Consider the following 17,364-nt stretch of genomic DNA (forward strand, 5'->3'; position numbering starts at 1 on the left):
GATTGGGCTTCCTGCAAGTTTCTATAATATAAACTACTAATTAGGTGTGGTCTTGTTGTCTCCTGGAGACAGGCACAAGCCATGCAATGTGGACCCAGATTGCAAATACACCCAAAATATTGAGGTGTCTAGATCCAGGGTTTGGGTTTGGCTGCATTACAAAGACAGCTGTGAAATTCACACATGGGTTATGTCTACACAGCACACCATTGGGCGGCGGCATGTAGGGTATGTGTAGCTACAAGCCACAGTCAAAAGTGGGTTGCGTCCACACTGAGGTGTGTAGCTACACAAGTCAGTGAAAGGCTCTGGCATGGGGGAGGCAGTGGGGAAAGGCTCTGGAGCTGCTGGAGTCCTTCCCTGTGGCAGGGAAAGGCCCAGGCAGCAGGGAAGCAGAGGGGCACTATCCTGCTAAAAATATCTTGTGGACATGGAAGGCACTTCTTGGGCGTGTAGAGAGCCATGTACCAAAAAGGTACAGGTATGTGTTTACTCCACTCACCTAAGCAGTGCCTCGCCACCTGCTATTTATACCCGTGCTAGGGGGCGTGCAATGTATGTATGCTACACGCCACCATAAGGAGTGTATGGTGTAGACATATCCACAGGCTCAGAGTTCAAATCAGGGTTTAGGCTAACATCCATGTTCACTTTTACATTTACACGTCTACCCCTGTGCCTTTAGCCCCGGTACAATCCCTGGTGTGCCATCAGACTCCACTGGAAAATTTTCCTAATGTTAATATGTTGTCCTACTGAGTTTCACAATCACTAGTACAGAATGACTCACAACGGTTCTTTACTTTCCATGGCCTCCGGAGAAGCACCTAGGCCTGGTCAAACTAGACCACTGATCCATATAGTCCACTATCCCATGCCCACCAGTGCCAGTTGCATCAGAGGGAGCTGTAAATCCTCATAATATGGTGCAATGCAATAAATGGTGTGGGAGGAGAATTTCTCTCTGTCCCCAGGTGGTGATCACACAGCAAAAGTATCTAGACAACTACGTATCAATCAACACCAGGAGAGATAAAAAGCAACAGGAGCCAAAAGCTGCTTTGTTCCCCTCCGTAGACTGTTTTTCTCCAACTATCAGCTTAATTCAAGGAAGTCCAGTGGCCTGTGTTACACAGGGTGGGTCAGACATGATGATCCCAATGGCGCCTTTGGGCCTTGAACTCTATGAATCTATAAATCTATACCTCTTCCCAGGGCACATCACAGGCTTGGCACAAATTCCCACTTCCTGGGAGGCAGCACAAAATGGAGAGTGGGAAGGGATCACTTGGGAAAGGGGATGAGTGCAGAGAGAAGGGGTAGAGGTCTGAGATGTACGCAAGGGGAGAGCCTTGTAGTGACACAGTGGGGAGGATGAGGAGCCTGAACGTAACAGGGAACTGAAAAGTTGCCGATACAATGAGACGTGGTCGCCAGTGAGGACTGGGACCTTCAGCACCAAAAGCAAAGGCTCTTTGACTTGAAGCTAAAAGAGCACCTGTTCGCTGTGAGCAAATTACAGGCAATTAGAGTTGGCTACTAGATGGAAACAAATTCACCTACGAGATGATTTATTACCTAAGAACCCAGGTATTGTAACTATTCCTTGCTCCAACCAGTCCCTTGCTACTACCTTCAGACCTCACTGTCTCGCTTGCAATTGAATAAAGAACCCCAGTCGATGCATCATAGAATCCAGGCAGGAGGGAAACCCAGCCACTAGTAAATATGTCCCAGAACTTCAGAGTGACCGGGCTGGACTGCGCATAATGGAGAGAGACTAAATCTTTTCCTCCAAAACAAGTACAGTGTAGAGTTAAGTTGATCACAGAGCAACTGCTGAACTGTAGGGGCTCGGTTACTAAATCAAGCCAACTGCAGAAAAATAAAGTTGTTTATTCTGTAGCGATAATTTCTGGGAGAGTCAAGTGGCTTGTGCAAATCATTTATTCCTGCGTTCAGATGTTCCCCCCTTTCTATTCAGTATGGATGAGTCATCAGCTAGTTCAATACAGTGCCGTGGTCCCTTTCTCCAGGACAGTCAGATCACCCTCAAGTTGGGTGTAATTACAGCAACGCTTTCTCTGTTCCCCCCAGGGCAATCCAGGGTGCCGTCCCGCCTCTGCCCGGCGTTCCTATGCTATGGCGTACGGCTGTTACTGAACCACACACTTGACTGCCCCTCCTTCCCACGCCAGAAACCTGGCTCCAGCTTTTCCACACCTCAGCCTCCTGCCGCATAAAATGGACGTTAGGGCTGGTGCCACTCCACTGTGCAAAGTGCCTCTGATGCCCGCTTACCCGGCCTGGGAAGATCACCCCTGCTCAGGAGAGCCCTTGGTGGCATGGAACCACCGGGGAGTCTGCTGCGCCACCGTCTGTGTTGTTCCTGCAGCCAGGTTAGGGGCCATGTCTGGGGAAAAGAGAATGTGGCAGCATTCCCCTGTACCCTCGTGATTCTGGGGCACTTGGGTCTGTTGGCAGCCAGTGTAACTGGGTCTGATTTCTAGCATGTTTCATCTGACCATCAATTTTCCCTCCCCCTTTCCGCTCGGCTTCAGAGGACACTGAAACAAACAAATCCGGCTGTGCTCAGAGGATTGTCTCCCAATAGACTGTACAGGTACATTAATTTCCTCCAGCAATGCACCAGTGCCTTTGAGAATAAGGAAAGGCATTCTCTCCCCTCTGTGGGTTAATTGCCAGGCATAGCTAGCCAATGGGACATAATACATTGGTGCTGGTCTGTGTGTATATAAATCTCCTCACTGTATTTTCCACTTTATGCATCCAATGAAGTGAGCTGTAGCTCACGAAAGCTTATGCTCAAATAAATTGGTTAGTCTCTAAGGTGCCACAAGTACTCCTTTTCTTTTTGCGAATACAGACTAACACGGCTGCTACTCTGAAAACTGTCACAGCGCTCTCTGAGCAACACTTTTACATACACAAGCCTGAGCATGGGTATAGGACACCACTGGTGCCACTGAAGTTTGCTGAGCAAAACAATCAAAGCCATATGGGGTGCAATGCAGCCCAGCAGACCACAGCTTTACTTTGCATAGTGGCCTGCATGCAAACTGCATCACAAGGGGCTTTGAGTTCAATGCTACAGGGCAGTAGGTGATAAATGACTGCCAGACAGCCACTTCTTCAGTTTCATGACCCTCACCTTCCAAGCTACAGCTCACAGGTCAGGACATAAAGGACCAGAACACAAAGCACAGGAAATGTCGGTGACAGAGCTGGTCAACCAACCAACCAACAAAAAAAGTAAAACACTTTTCCCCAAAAATGGCTTTTTTATTTAAAAAAATTCTCATGGGACAAAATTAGTTTCTGCTGAAATGTTTTGGTATTTTGACAAAAAAACAAACAAATATTTTCCAGTTTTGTTTTTTTCCATTTTGCCACTGGAGAAGGGGGCATGGGAAAAGGAAAGGGGGGGAAGGGGAGAGGAAAGGGTTCCGAGAGGATGAAAAAAGAGAACATTTTTCTTTTGAGGGGAGGGGAAACTTTTTTCACAAAAAATAATCAGTATTTCTTGGCAAGTAATTTCCCCATCTGCCCTGAAGGTGGCAGGCCTGTCCTATTGCTGTACTTTGTATACCGAGAAGCCCTGAAGTGGGGAAGGGTGGAAGTAACTGACTCTGTGAGGAATCCCCATCAGCATCTCAGGCCAGATGACTGCAGATCTACAGGAAAGGGGGACGGTTCGGTTTGAGACAAGCTCTCATCAAGGACGAGAAGGGGGACGGTTTCGCTTCTGGGAAGATTGAGACAGACATCTTCTCTACTGCCAGAAATGTATGAGTGAAAATCTAGAGCAGGGAGGGGAGTTTCCACCAGGTCATTTAATTCCCTGCCTCAGACACTGCCTCGTCGGAGCTGGCAGAGACATCTGTGGGTGGTGATGGAGAAGGGAAAGTGGGGAGAAAACAGGCAAATGAAGACAACAACAGCTGGAGGGTGCACTGGGGGCCTGCATTTAACCTCAGGGTGGGTGTGGGGTTAAGGAGTGGAACCCCCAGCAAGCAATTTATGGCCAGTATGGGGGCGAATCCCACCGTCATTGTTTGTCTGACAGAGCACCTCGAGACTCCAGCTGAGCTCAGGGCCCAATGCGCTCAGTGCTGTATACACATATAGTGAGAAACGACCCCTGCCTTGAATATCTAACAGTTGAATGGACAAAGGCTGGGAAAGGAAGGATTACTATCCCCATTTTACAGATGAGGGGACTGAAGCACAGAGAGATTCAGAGCAACATCTTCTGTCCTACCACAAGACTGTGCTACCTTTCCGACACTGATGGAAGGGTTCCAGGGAAACCCCATAAGTCCAGGCTGGGGGAGATTCCCCTGCTAGCGGGCAAAACTATCCCATCTCAGAGAACAATCTGGCTCTGTGTGTTTCAGTTCTTGTCGCCAGGACTGAGTGTGTGCATAGTGATTCATTTCTCTCGCAAAGGCTCTGTGTTGACATTCAGAGGAGCCTTATCGCAGGGCTCTTATCCTTTGGGGTTGGGTTGTTCCAGCTGCTATAAGGGCGAAACTTTTGTTCAGTTTTCACAAGTTAGAGAGAGCGGCTGGGTGAGGGTTAGAGCGGAGCCTCCGGTATGAATCGGCTGATCCTTTTGATGCTTTGCCTTTGGCTGGCCAATGGGTTGCAAAGGTAAGCAGGCTTCCTTGGCCTTTCCTCACTTTTCTGGGCATCCAGGTGACGGCAGCTCTAGGGTCAGGGCTTGCAGTGAGGCTCATTCCCGAGGACTTGTGAATTTTGGCAACGGTGAACGTTAAAACAAACAGCAGCCAGAACCGTGTGCCCAGGCTTTAAACAGCACCCGACACAACATTGCTGGGTGGGGAGTGGTAGGCAGGCTGGGGTAACATTGATGCTCATGAAACTGAGGGGGAGAGCACCAGTCAGACCCAGCTTTGTAGGGACCAAGCAGGGTTTCCATTCCGGTCAGAGTATCTCCTCAATGGCTGGTGAGATGACTCCAGCGGATGGAGACAGAGGCTGGGGACCTGACTGAGAGGAGATGGTGGGTTAATATGAATTACCTGTTGGTAAATGGGTGTAAGAGAGTCTAAATGGATGTAATTCACTCCTGAAGGGGCCAGCAAAGAAGGATGGACCAACTGCCAGGAGCGGGGACCAGGCATAAACTCTACTACAGTGTTTTAACATTGACTTACCTGCTTCCAACTCCTCAGCTTGGAAGCGATAACAATTTAGACTCCTTCACCCTCACTTACCTCTGCCTAAATTACAACTCACCTCCACGCTTGGTTCTAAGATTCCGGACTGCTGGGGTCTATTGCTGGCTCTACCTGTGAATCGCCCCCGAGGCAAGTCCGTTCACTCCCTTGTATCTCTGATATAAAGCCTCCTGGAAGGGCAGGGTTGAGAGTTTATACTGATGAGCATTTTAAAACACACTTTGGGGTTCTCAACTGAGCACTGCCCGGGAAGTGAAAAGAATCATTATTAGGTCACAGCCGTTAGCGTCAGTGGGCAAAATGGATCTGGATTTCTCAACACTAACAGCCAATCTCTGTGCTCATCTACTCCCCATGCAAACTTACTGGAGTCAAAGGGACAAACCTTGGTGCCACTGAAGCCAGTGGGTTAACTAGCCCTCCGAGCAAAGGACTAATTTACTATTTGTATTGTGATCACACCTAGGAGCCTCAGTGCTCTCAAAACAGCTGCTCGATGTGCAGCAGCAGTCAAAAAAGCTACAAGAACATTGGGGATCATTAGGAAAGGGATAGATAAGAAGATAGAAAATGTCTTAATGCCACTATATAAATCCATGGCACACCTGCCCCTTTAATACTGCGTGGAGTTCAAGTTGCCCCCATATCAAAAAAAGATATATTAGAACTGGAAAAAATACAGAGAAGGGCAACAGAAATTATTAGAGTATGAAACAGCTTCCAAACGAGGAGAAATTAGAAAGACTGCGACTATTGAGCTGAGAAAAGAGATGACGAGGAGGGGAACTGATAGAGATCTGTAAAGTCATGTCTGGGATAGAGAAAGTAAATAGGGGAGTGTTATTTACCCGTTCACATAACACATAAACCAGGAGTCACCCAATGAAGTTAATAGGCAGCACGTTTAAAACAAACGTAAGGAAGCATTTGTTCATACAATGCACAGGAACTCGTTGCCAGGGGATATTGTGAAGGCCAAAAGTATAACTGGGTTTAAAAAAGAATTAGGTAAGTTCACAGAGGACAGGTCCATCAGTGGCTATTAGCCAGAATGGTCAGGGATGCAACCCCATGCTCTGGGTGTCCATAAGCCGCTGACTGCCAGAAGCTGGGACTGGATGACAGTACATGGATCACTTGATAATTGCCCTGGTCTATTCATTCCCTCTGAAGCATCTGGCACCCTCCACTATTGGAAGACAGGATACTGGGCTACATGGACCATTGGTGTGACACAGTATGGCCATTCTTATGTAATGTCATAGACCAGGACCCCACTGTACTGGGTGCAGAACAAAAAACAAAAAAAAGGTCCCTTCCCCCAAGGCTTACAATCAAAGTAAATACCACACACCAGTACATGTGTGCCTTCTATCAGATGCCATGCACTGGGTAGATGGGCCAATCCACAGTGTACTTCTGCAAGCCTTCTTTTAATTCGGGTTCCCCAGTTCCTGTTGCTCAGGACCATGGTTACTGGGCGAATGCTTTCTTTCCCCAGGGTGCCCCTGAGGAGACACAAATCCCTGCGGAAAATCCTGAGGGAGCATGGGCAGCTGTCCAAATTCTGGAAGGACCAGAAGCTGGACATGATCCAGTACAGGGAGGACTGCTCCGCCGTCCCAGAAACTAATGAGCCACTCATCAACTACCTGGATGTAAGTTATGCAGCAAGGGGTGGGGAAGGGGGGTGAGGCAGCATAGGGGCACTGCTTTGCAGAAATCACGGAAAAGCCATGCAGGAAGCAGAGAGAGTGCATTATTTTGCATGAACAGCCTTGAATGCCCTACATCCTGACCCTTGAGCTCAGCTCCTGTTAAACAGAGTGTGAGCAAAGCCAGCAATAATGTGCCATAGTTATCTGTCTGCCCGACTTTTTACTGGTCTTTTGTCCTGTGGGTATGTGATTTGTGAATGTAATGTTGATCCCATACAAAGGGCTCCATTCAGTGTATATCACACACACACAAATCCCACTTTTCTCCTACTTTTGTGGACATGAAGCTAGGGACAGTAGCCTAGAGCCAAGAACGAAAATCCCCTCCAAAACTAAAATACAATCACACAAGCAGAGCAGGGCCCAAGCCAGAAGGTTTAGACCCAGAGACCAACTTTCCCAGTAGTTGGGGGTATTTCCCGGACCTGAGGTCTTTGTCTGGCCTGTCATAGTGTCAGTGGTTGTGACATTTGGTTCAAAGCATTCCCAAAGTTCAGGACATGTTTGGATCTTTATGGGGATTCTGCTTAAGCCTGTTCCTGCTCCTACGGGTGCCCGTGGGAGCTGGGCCACCGAGATTGACTGGAGCAGGACGGAGTCCACAATCATTGTCCATTTTCATTCTGGATTTGTTAACATTTTTCCAGGCTCTAGCTGTATCTGGCTCCCACTTTCCCCCTAGCATCATGCTGCAGCAACCTCCACATGGTGTCAGCCATTCCAGAAACAAACTCAGCCCATTGCAAACATCCATCCCATAGTTATTCCCCTAGAGCTTGGCTCTCTTGTGGTTTCCCAGGGTGCCTATGCCTGACAATGGCTGTTGCTTTGCTGTTTGGCTAGATGGAGTATTTTGGACAGATTTCTATTGGGACCCCTCCTCAGAATTTCACAGTGTTATTCGATACTGGCTCCTCCAATCTCTGGGTTCCATCAGTCTATTGTGTCAGCAAAGCCTGTGGTAAGTAGCGATTCCTCAGCTGCATATTGCTCCTGGACATTGGCTGGTGCAGAGTAGAGAGGCTGGGCCTGATTCTCCACTCAAAGTAAATCAAGAGAAAAATCAAGTAAAATCCATGGAGTTAAAACAGTGTAAATGAGGTGGGGGGGCAGAGGAGAGGGCAATCAGCCTTGGAGGTGCTTAGAGAAATCCCCCTCTTCATGGTCCCCTTACTAGCTTTGCTGAACCACTGCTTTCCAAATGCAGGCAAAATTAAATATGCTCCAAAAGAGCACAAAGTGAACGCACCAGCATGGAACCCAGAGCATCCACACTGAAATCAACCAATAGGAAAAAGGGATGTAACAAAAACGGAAACCCTTTGTCATGCACACTGTGTGTTAGGTCCTAAAAAAAAAAATCTGTTTTGTTACAAGGTCATTGCATGTAATAGCAATGGTACTAGGCAGCAGTCCTGGAAACTACAGGGTAATCGAGACTGCAGCCTTAGTTCTGGGCAGCAGTCCCAGGAATTCAGCTTAATAGTACACATGGTGCTGGTTCTGGGCAGCTAGAGCAGTGATGTTTTCCGTGTAACAGGCTGTGGTGAAGGATCTGGGCCAGTGGCGTTGCAGCTTTGAGGAGTGGGTTGATCAGCAGGCAGGGACCTAGGAGTCAGAGCATTGCACAACACGTGTGTATTGTGCCTCAGAATTTCTGTCCTTGCCGGACGCCGGATGAGGGGGCGATAGATTATTGGGACATGGATCAGTTAATGTATAATTCCTTAGCAGCCAGGGACAGGTCAAAGGAGCCTCAAAGGGTTGTGTCGTTGTGTGTGTGTTGGGGGGGTGTCTGTCCATTTTGTCTAATTATAGACGTTGGCTCCGCTCCCAGTTAAGACTCTCAGGTGGGCCTGGGATATTTACAACTGATCTTGCGCAAGTGGCCACTCTGATTCTGAGTGTCCAGCCATAAGGGGGTGTCAGGCTGGACACCCAAAAATGGAGGGACCCCAAATCAATGAACACTTTTCATAGTGTTGGCCCTAGTCATAACAACTCTGTGCAACATGAAACATTGAAAATATATTTATAAAGAACTGAGAATTGTGTGGAGAAATCACTTACTGGACTATGTGGAGACCAGGATTCCCTTTTACTCCAATCCAGTGCTTAGCGCAGGAAGAAGTTAGGGAAGGAGGAGGAATAGGTGGCTTTATGCCATCTTTGTACTCGTTGTAGCCCATGATATAAATTAGAGCAGCCGAAGGGCTGCTCTAATCTATACTCTGCTTCCAAAAGCTCCCTCCCACCTGAGGGCTAAGGGAAGCAGAGAATGCTCAAGGAGTGCAGCTATTCTCTGTCTAAGCCTCCCACACTGGGGGTGGGACTAGAAGAGGAGCTGGCTCAGTGCTGTTCTGGTAGCAATACACCACCACCTGGGGGTATTCACCCCGGCCTGCTTCTACCCTCTTTCTACTATTCCTTTATGATCTCAGAGTGGAAGAGAGAATCAGGCCTAAAGTTTAAGTAGGTTAGTCACTTTCCCTCTCTTTGTGTCTCAATTTCCCCAGCTGTAAAATGGGATAATAATACTGACTTCCCTATCTCACAGGAGTGTTGTGAGGATAAATTAGTTGTCTATTGCACAGTGATTTGAAAACTTAAAGTGCTATCAAGTTCTTGCAATAATATGTTTATTTGCAGCACTTTTCCAGCCATTAGATGACTCCATATCTAGCATAGAGTTCCAGATGGGTAGTGGTGCTTGGTAAACACAGAACACAATGCTGGAACTCAAGCTCTGTGGAAACCTGTTTCCTTAGGTCTACAAGCTGCAGCTGTTTTCTTTAATAAACCTCTCTTCTTTAAGACAAACCGTAACTGGACACATGACCATGCTAAGAATTATTATTCTTTGTAATACAGAAAATACAACTCTAAATGCTCACATTTTGCTGGAGCTCTCATTTACAAGTTAACCTGACCGTGCCATTGCATGAGTAATTTCAATTGCCTTGTTTTTTTGTTCTGTGTTTGGACAGCACCTAGCACAAGGGGGTCCTAATTCACAGCTAGAGCTCCTAGGTCAGAGGTGGGTAAACTACGGCCCGCGGGACCATCCTGCCCAGCCTCTGAGCTCCTGGCCTGGAGGCTAGCCCCTGGCTCCTCCCCCATTGTCCCTCCTCCTCCGCAGCCACGCCACCACGTGGGCAGTGCTCTGGGCAACGGGGCTGCGCGCTCCTGCAGGGCAGCGCGTCTGACTCCGGCGCGGCTCCCAGACTTGCTTCTCTGAGCGGCATGCTAAGGGGGCCAGGACAGGGGGTTTTGATAAGGGGCTGGGGGTCCTGGGGGGCAGTCAGGGAGCAGAGGGGTTGGATAGAGGGTGGGTTCCCGGGGGGGGGGGGTTAGGGGCAGGGAACAAGTAGCTGGGCGGGGGGGGGGGGGCAGGAAGTGGGAGGGGGCGGATGGGGGCAGGGGCCAGGCTGTTTGGGGAGGCACAGCCTTCCCTACCTGGCCCTCCATACTGTTTTGCACCCCGATGTGGCCCTCGGGCCAAAAAGTTTGCCCACCCCTGTCCTAGGTGCTACAGTAATGCAAGCAACAAATAGTAATAAAGGTGGCATCTTGTTTTACTGCAGCTGCGCATTCCAGATTTCTTCCATCAGATTCCAGCACCTACAATAAAGTTGGGACTCCTTTCTCGATTCAATATGGGACTGGTAGTTTGTCGGGAATCATCGGATCAGATCAAGTCACTGTGAGCAGAGTCTGGTTTTCTTTAGAAAACTTAAAAAGGTTCTTCTCCCCTTTTCTCTCCTGTCCATGGCACTGTGACTGCAGGGCATTATTTTGTCACCAGGGGCATGTGAGCCCATCTCCCATTGTTCTTTCCTGGTAGGGCACCATGACTCCAGAACCTTTCCTGGCTCAGCTCCCAAGGAAGGCAGTGGGAATGGAGGGCAATCTGTACTTCGAGGGAGGGGCTCAGAACGTTGCAGGACTGGGTCCTCGGAGCATGCCTGTTGTAAATGAGTGGATTCCTCACCCCACTCCTGACACCACACACACATTTACAACTGATACAACTAAACCCCACTCATCCACCCCTTCTCCCCGAGTGTGCCTTCATTCTTCATGAAAATAACAGAGACCTAAGGCAGGATTCCGCTTACAAACATGAGCATTAGACCCTAACTCCTTTTTGAGTGGGCTGATTAAAATTTATACCTGCAGGAACTCCTGCCCTTCTCTTTAGTTTGCTGCAGAGTAAACTTTGAACTTTTATGTTCTTGCTTGGAGCCAATGAGACACACCTGGTCTAATTACCAAGATGAGTCAGCATAATAGCTCTGCACTTCACAACAAGGTCCTATACCCTGAAAGCCTTCCTTTCCTGTTCTCTCCTGTTTTGACACCATGACCTGGCCTCCAGAAGACCAAATTCTTCCTATTCTTTCCCGCCGTGGCACAATACGTGGCCTGCTGCTGAGCCTTCTGATGAAAGGTCAGAAACAATAAGTAGCTTTTCTTTCCCCTCTAGGTTGAAGGCATCACTGTCAGCAACCAGCAATTTGCAGAGAGCGTCAGCGAGCCAGGAAACACTTTTCTGGATTCTGAGTTTGATGGGATTCTTGGGCTGGCCTATCCATCACTGGCAGTGGATGGGGTTACCCCGGTGTTTGATAACATGATGGCACAAAATCTGGTGGATCTGCCAATATTCTCAGTCTACATGAACAGGTGTGAACACAATTCTGTACAAAATGGGCCACTGCCTGAGGGTCAGGCCTTGTTCACAAGGGAATTGGGAACAGGCTGGGCCCCAAGAGGGGAATGGGTTTTTTACTTAGATTGTAAGATTGTAAAGGCAGAGACCGCCTTTTTGTTCTGTTTGTACGACACCTGGCACAATGGGGTCCTGGCCCATGACTGGGGCTCCCAGAAACTACCGCAATACAAAAAATAAACAACAACATTAAGTATTTTGGGGAGAAAACTAATGGATTTCAGGAGTTTAAAGAGCTATGTGCACAGTAATAGGATTATATAATGTGAAATGCTTCTGCTAATGGAAAACCCGGATGTATCCAAATCCTCTTTTCTCCAGGAACCCAGATTCCTCTGTTGGGGGAGAGCTATTATTTGGTGGCTTTGATCCTTCTCATTTCAGCGGGACTCTGAACTGGGTGCCAGTCACTAAACAGGGATACTGGCAAATCCAATTAGACAAGTAAGTGTCTGTGTGGGGGTTCCCCACGATGGCGGCTGGGGTGGGGGTGGCACTGGGTGGGCACAGATTAGAGGTAAACTGTGTAACCATTAAACCCTGTCAATTCAGAACAGCAGCAATCCAAAGCCATTCATCCTCTAAGCTACAAGCACTCACCCAGGAGCTCGATGCCATGATCAATCAATGGACAAAGGGATTCACTTAGGAAAAAGGATGCTCCCAAACCTCCTGCCTTCTCTGGCTCTCGAACAGAGACGAAGGATGGTCCTGTGCTTAGGACACTAGCCTGGGATGTGGAAGAACCAGTTCCCAGATCGGTCACACACTCCCTGTGTGACCTTGAGCAAATCATATTGTCTTCCATGCCCCAGGTCCCCATATATAAAGTGAAGGTAATAGTCCTTCCCTGCTTCCCAGGGGTGTTTGAGGTGGCCAGATACTACAGAGACTGGAGGGGAGGAGGGGGGGGAGTGTCACATGAGCACCTAACAGACAGAATTGCATCTTATGTTTTGAAAACCATGTCTGTATTAAACTAGGTTTTCCCCCCCGTCTAGGGTCCGTTTTTAAAAAATGCTCAGGACCAGATTTCCACAGCATGCAGCCTCCAGCAGCCCCCAGGGTGACACTGGTGGGCAGATTTTCAATAGCGCTCTGCACCCAACATGCAGGCTCTTGCAAAAAACTGGCCCACATTGGGGTAATGAAAGCAGAAATGTTCTCTCAAAAAATAGACTTAAATAGCTCAATATATGTACCTTGTTGATTCTTCATCTCTGCCTAGAAGCAATGTAATGTCTTAGGGTTTGTCCAGAGACGTAAACCAAAGAGAATGTAAAATATTTAAGGAAAAGCCTCACTTATATTTTATGTACATGATTTAAAGTAGCTGAAATCTCCATCACCGGTCAGCAGCCACAAGAATCCAACTTTAATATAACCTGCAAGGCATACATGTAACACACTTGCAAAGGGTAATTTGTCCCCACCTAGTGGCAGGGCCAAACAGAGAAACAGCAGGCTACTAACTTCTATCAACGAAGGAAATTATTCCTTTGGCTGAAGTAATAGAGGCCTATGGTTTGATGCTGCAGGTCCCGAGTTCAGCTCCTGGTGATGACCAGTTTTTGTTTTATATACACGGAAAGCAATTCTGCTAATCAGTTAATTGTGCTCTTGTATTTGAGTGCCTCGCAGACACCAGAGTAACTATCAAGCAAAGCCTCAGTACTTACTGTCTAATCTTATCAGACTATCCCACTGAATCTGGAATGGTCACAGTTCTGATGTGTGCTCAGCCATGTGCTGGGTCGGTGGGGAGAGGAATGCATTGCTCATAGACCCTTTCTCCAATGCTTGTTCCATTTCCTTCTTCCCCAGCATACAGGTGGGTGGGACAGTTGCCTTCTGTGCAGAAGGATGCCAGGCGATAGTAGACACCGGCACCTCTCTAATCACCGGTCCTTCCAAAGAAATAAAAGAAATGCAAAATTATATTGGTGCGGTGCCCATGGATGGCGAGGTAAGCCAATGTGAGATGAGCGGATACCACATGTCCTGGATGCAGAAATTCTTGTCTCCCCATGCTAGATTTCCAACCAGGATATAACTCCTCAAACAAAATATTACAGGAATATTTGAAGTTTGGCATCTCTGCTGGAGACAATAAAGGCTCTAGGTTTCAAAAGGCCTGATCAGACCCATACAATGTGTCAGCAGACAGCCCTGATAAAGAGATAAAGGCACTAGCTATTGAAACCCTGCCTTTACCATTATGCCACTGAATATCATATGGTCATATCCTTGCTGCAAGTCCTAAGGCCTCAGAGACACACAGCCTTTCCTATAGGTCAGCCAGGGTCTCCGTATATAAACACTGCTGCCAAATTTCAATTAAAATCTGGATGTAGATATCCTTCCCTGTCCCCATAAAAGCTACAAATACTCATGCTGGCCTATTCCCTTTTGTGTAAGACAATTATTAATGTTGCAGGACTGCAGCACTTAGAGATTAACAATAAAGTGCCTACAAGGCCATGGGCTTATACAGGAGACAGCAGGGCTTAGAGAACAGAGTCCTGGGTTGAGAACCAAGTAACGTAGTTCTATCCTGAGGCTCCTTTGCTGGGCACGTCCCTTACCCTCTCTGGGTCTCATCTGTAAGGGGCATTGAGTGTTGTAACAGCTTCCCACCCAATGCAGAGTTATTTCCTGTTGCACATTTACCACCATCCAGCAACAACTTAGTACATTTTACATGAAATCAGCACTGTATGTTTTTTCCCAGGGTTTGGGGTTGTTGTTGTTTTTTTCAGAAGGCTCTTTTTGATACACGGCCCCTGACCCGTGACGTCCACCTCCATTGAGGGTATAATCGACATACAGATAGCATCACTGCTAGCTAGAGGAAAGCTGGCTTGGGCACGCCTACATGAGCTGAAATCGCACCTCTGAGCTTCATGCCTACCCCTAACCCATACACCTGCCAGTAACAAGTCAAAGGACTAGCTCCCAGGGTCATCTGCTTGGGAAGGGGAGTGCTCTATTTACTAGGCTTTCTGGCCTTTGGGGTCAGCACGCCAGGTAAGCTGTCCCTGCAGCCTGCCCTTGGCCAATCTGTGTCATGTCTGTCACTTTGCAGTACACCGTGGAATGCAACAACCTGAACGTGATGCCTGACGTTACCTTCACCATCAATGGGATCCCCTACACGCTCAGTCCCCAGGCCTACACCCTCGTGGTATAAGCTTCTTCCTCATTCTGAAACTGGCATGACAGCATGTGTGTCCGGTTTCCCTTGTAGGCTTATGTGCAATCCAGCCTTGAGATGCGGGCTGTGCTCAGTGAAGTCCCATTTTTAGCTCAGGCAGGAAGTTGGGAAGCACAAGAGAGCCTCCAGCCTCTGTTTAATGTTCACAAGATCAACTGCTGTTCTGTAACAGTTCAGACTATGAAAAGGGCGATAGGGAGTGTGGTCTAATGGTTAGAGCAGGGTGGTGGGAGTCAGGACTCCTGGGTTCTGTTTCCAGCTCTGGGAGGAGGGTTGGAGCATGGGAGTGGGCACTGTATGTCCCAGAATCTATTCCCGGCATTGAGCTGGTGGGGGGTCAAGTGGTAATAGCAAAGCGATTGGGAGGCAGGAGTCTTAGAATCAGCTCTCAGAGGGGTGTGTGGTTTGAGTACTGGGCTGGTAGTTAGGAGTCCTGCATTTTCTTCCTGGCCTTTCTAGAAAGGTGGGATTTGTTCTCATATTCACAATTCCTCTTCCCCCTAGGATAATAGTGACGGCATGGCATTCTGCACCAGCGGCTTCCAGGGGCTGAACATTCAACCGCCAGCTGGGCCGCTCTGGATTCTGGGTGATGTTTTCATTGGCCAGTTTTACTCTGTCTTTGACCGTGGAAATAACAGAATTGGGCTGGCACCAGTTGTCCCTTAAGGCAGTGTTCCCTAATGGTCAGAGAAAGGCAGTGGGAGTCAATGTAGAGCTTGGTTCTATCCCTGGCTCTGCCACTGTGTGACTTTGGGAAAGTAACATCATGTGTCTTTGTGCCTCAAATTTCCCCACCTGTAAAAACAGGGATAATCATACTGACCTCTTTGTAAAATGCCTTGGGATCCTTGGCTGAAAAGCACTACAGAAATGCAAAGTCTATCGGGGCATTTGTGTGACCAATACAAAAATGTCTTTGGTAACTTTGTTAAAGCCAGTTTATAGATTTTGATTTTACCCTTGAATCAATGGAGATTTTCATCAAATCAAAAGAGAATTTCAATTCTCATTTCACATCTAAAGATGCAACAATCAAACTGAATTAGATTTGGAAGCTACTGCAGAAAACATCGCTAGCTTCGGTAGGCTGAATTGTGCACGGTGGCATCACCCTTCACCCCCATGAATTAAAAGCTTTGGATATGCCTGAAATAATACCTCCTGGGTGTCCTCTGTATTGTCAGCATCTTCACTGGATTGGGAAGAACCTTGACTGTGCAGGTGGAGGATATGGTGACCAAAGAGAAAGCCTCTTTGTTATATGGTCTGATTGTCTTTAGCCTGCAATTTTCAAATGAGCCCAAGAGACTTAGGAGCATGAGTTCTACTGAAAATCAGTTGGAGTTGGGTTTCTACCTCTCTGAGGTGCTTCTGAAAGCCCTTAAAGGTCACATGCTGTGGTCAGGGGCAGAGCAGAGCTAGATGGAATGTTCCTCATGAAAACCTGATACTTCAGCCAGTTTTGCTGAGGTTGGTGAAACCTGGGCAAAATGTGGAACAAGCCTGAAGTGAGCCTGGGGTGTTTATGCTTTGCAAGCTGCTTTCCAGTGAGTTTTGCTCTGAGCGTCTGGGTTATTTCCCGAGATGTAGAGAGGGTACATGCCCTTGCAGAGTGAGTGCGGGTAAGGAAAGCTTTGGGCCAATCTCCTCAAACAGACAGCACTGCGCTTGACACAGCTGGAAAGATGGGTCCTAAAATGGGCAGCGCTCTGCAAAAAAAGGCAACTGTTATCAAAATCTGTGTGTGTTAGGGGTCAGCCTGCCACTCACAATGGTGTCCGGAGCATGTGACTTATTAATGGTGAGCATAGGGCTTAAAGAATACATGTGAGTGAATTTAGCACCCACAGCTCACACATGATGTGTCTTGAGAAATCCACGTAAGTCAGCAGAAAAGGGAAGAGAGGGGAGGGTTATTGTTAGCCATGTGTCTTTTCTGAGATATTCATACTTGTGTGGAATCAACCCCACTTAACTAATAGCCAGCACAAACTCATACAGCAAATAGACCCTATGTCAGCATATCCCAAAGATGGAGGATATCCAAGAGCAGAATTAGACATGGTGGATATTAGCCATGAGCCTGAACCAACCCCCTAGATCCAGAAAGCCTGTGAACTTCAGAGACATTTGTATCTGGGGCTAAACTTTGCAGCTGATCCCACTCTTCAAAATGTGGTAAACCTAACACTCCAAAGTGTGGGGAGAGTTTGGGTCTGAACCATGCAGCTTGGGCTCACTGCTCATGTACATGAACTGATTAAAACCAAACTGGAAGGGTGTGCCTATCTCGTTCAAATAAAGTGATTGTGTTGCTATCGAACTCATTTGTCATTGTGTCAACCACAATTCATTCCTGCACTCACTCCACTTTGTCCCGGCACATTGCTAAATAAGGTACCATAAAATGCCATGCAAACCTGTCTTCTGACATTGCCAGCTACGAATCCTGATTAGCATACAGAGATATTT

General features: G+C 47.7%; 1 protein-coding gene across 1 annotated transcript; it reads left to right on the forward strand.

Moving 5' to 3' along the window:
* Positions 1-4,481: 4,481 nt before the first annotated feature.
* Positions 4,482-16,597, forward strand: CTSE (cathepsin E). The gene is made up of 9 exons (XM_007065094.4): positions 4,482-4,674; positions 6,727-6,883; positions 7,787-7,904; positions 10,528-10,646; positions 11,430-11,629; positions 11,997-12,119; positions 13,500-13,641; positions 14,761-14,859; positions 15,394-16,597. Exons 1-9 carry the CDS (start codon positions 4,619-4,621, stop codon positions 15,556-15,558), a joined length of 1,179 nt encoding a protein of 392 aa, XP_007065156.3. The 5' UTR covers positions 4,482-4,618; the 3' UTR covers positions 15,559-16,597.
* The last annotated feature ends 767 nt before the right edge of the window (positions 16,598-17,364 follow it).

The sequence above is a fragment of the Chelonia mydas genome, chromosome 21 (genome assembly GCF_015237465.2).
Source record: "Chelonia mydas isolate rCheMyd1 chromosome 21, rCheMyd1.pri.v2, whole genome shotgun sequence".
Lineage (NCBI taxonomy): Eukaryota > Metazoa > Chordata > Testudines > Cheloniidae > Chelonia > Chelonia mydas.

Bases quoted from the DNA above. Each gene is read 5' to 3' on its own strand.
- CTSE (XM_007065094.4), top strand. From the start codon at position 4,619: ATGAATCGGCTGATCCTTTTGATGCTTTGCCTTTGGCTGGCCAATGGG. The intron at 12,120-13,499 runs GTAAGTGTCTGT...CTTCTTCCCCAG, and splicing joins TGGCAAATCCAATTAGACAA to CATACAGGTGGGTGGGACAG. The intron at 13,642-14,760 runs GTAAGCCAATGT...GTCACTTTGCAG, and splicing joins CGGTGCCCATGGATGGCGAG to TACACCGTGGAATGCAACAA.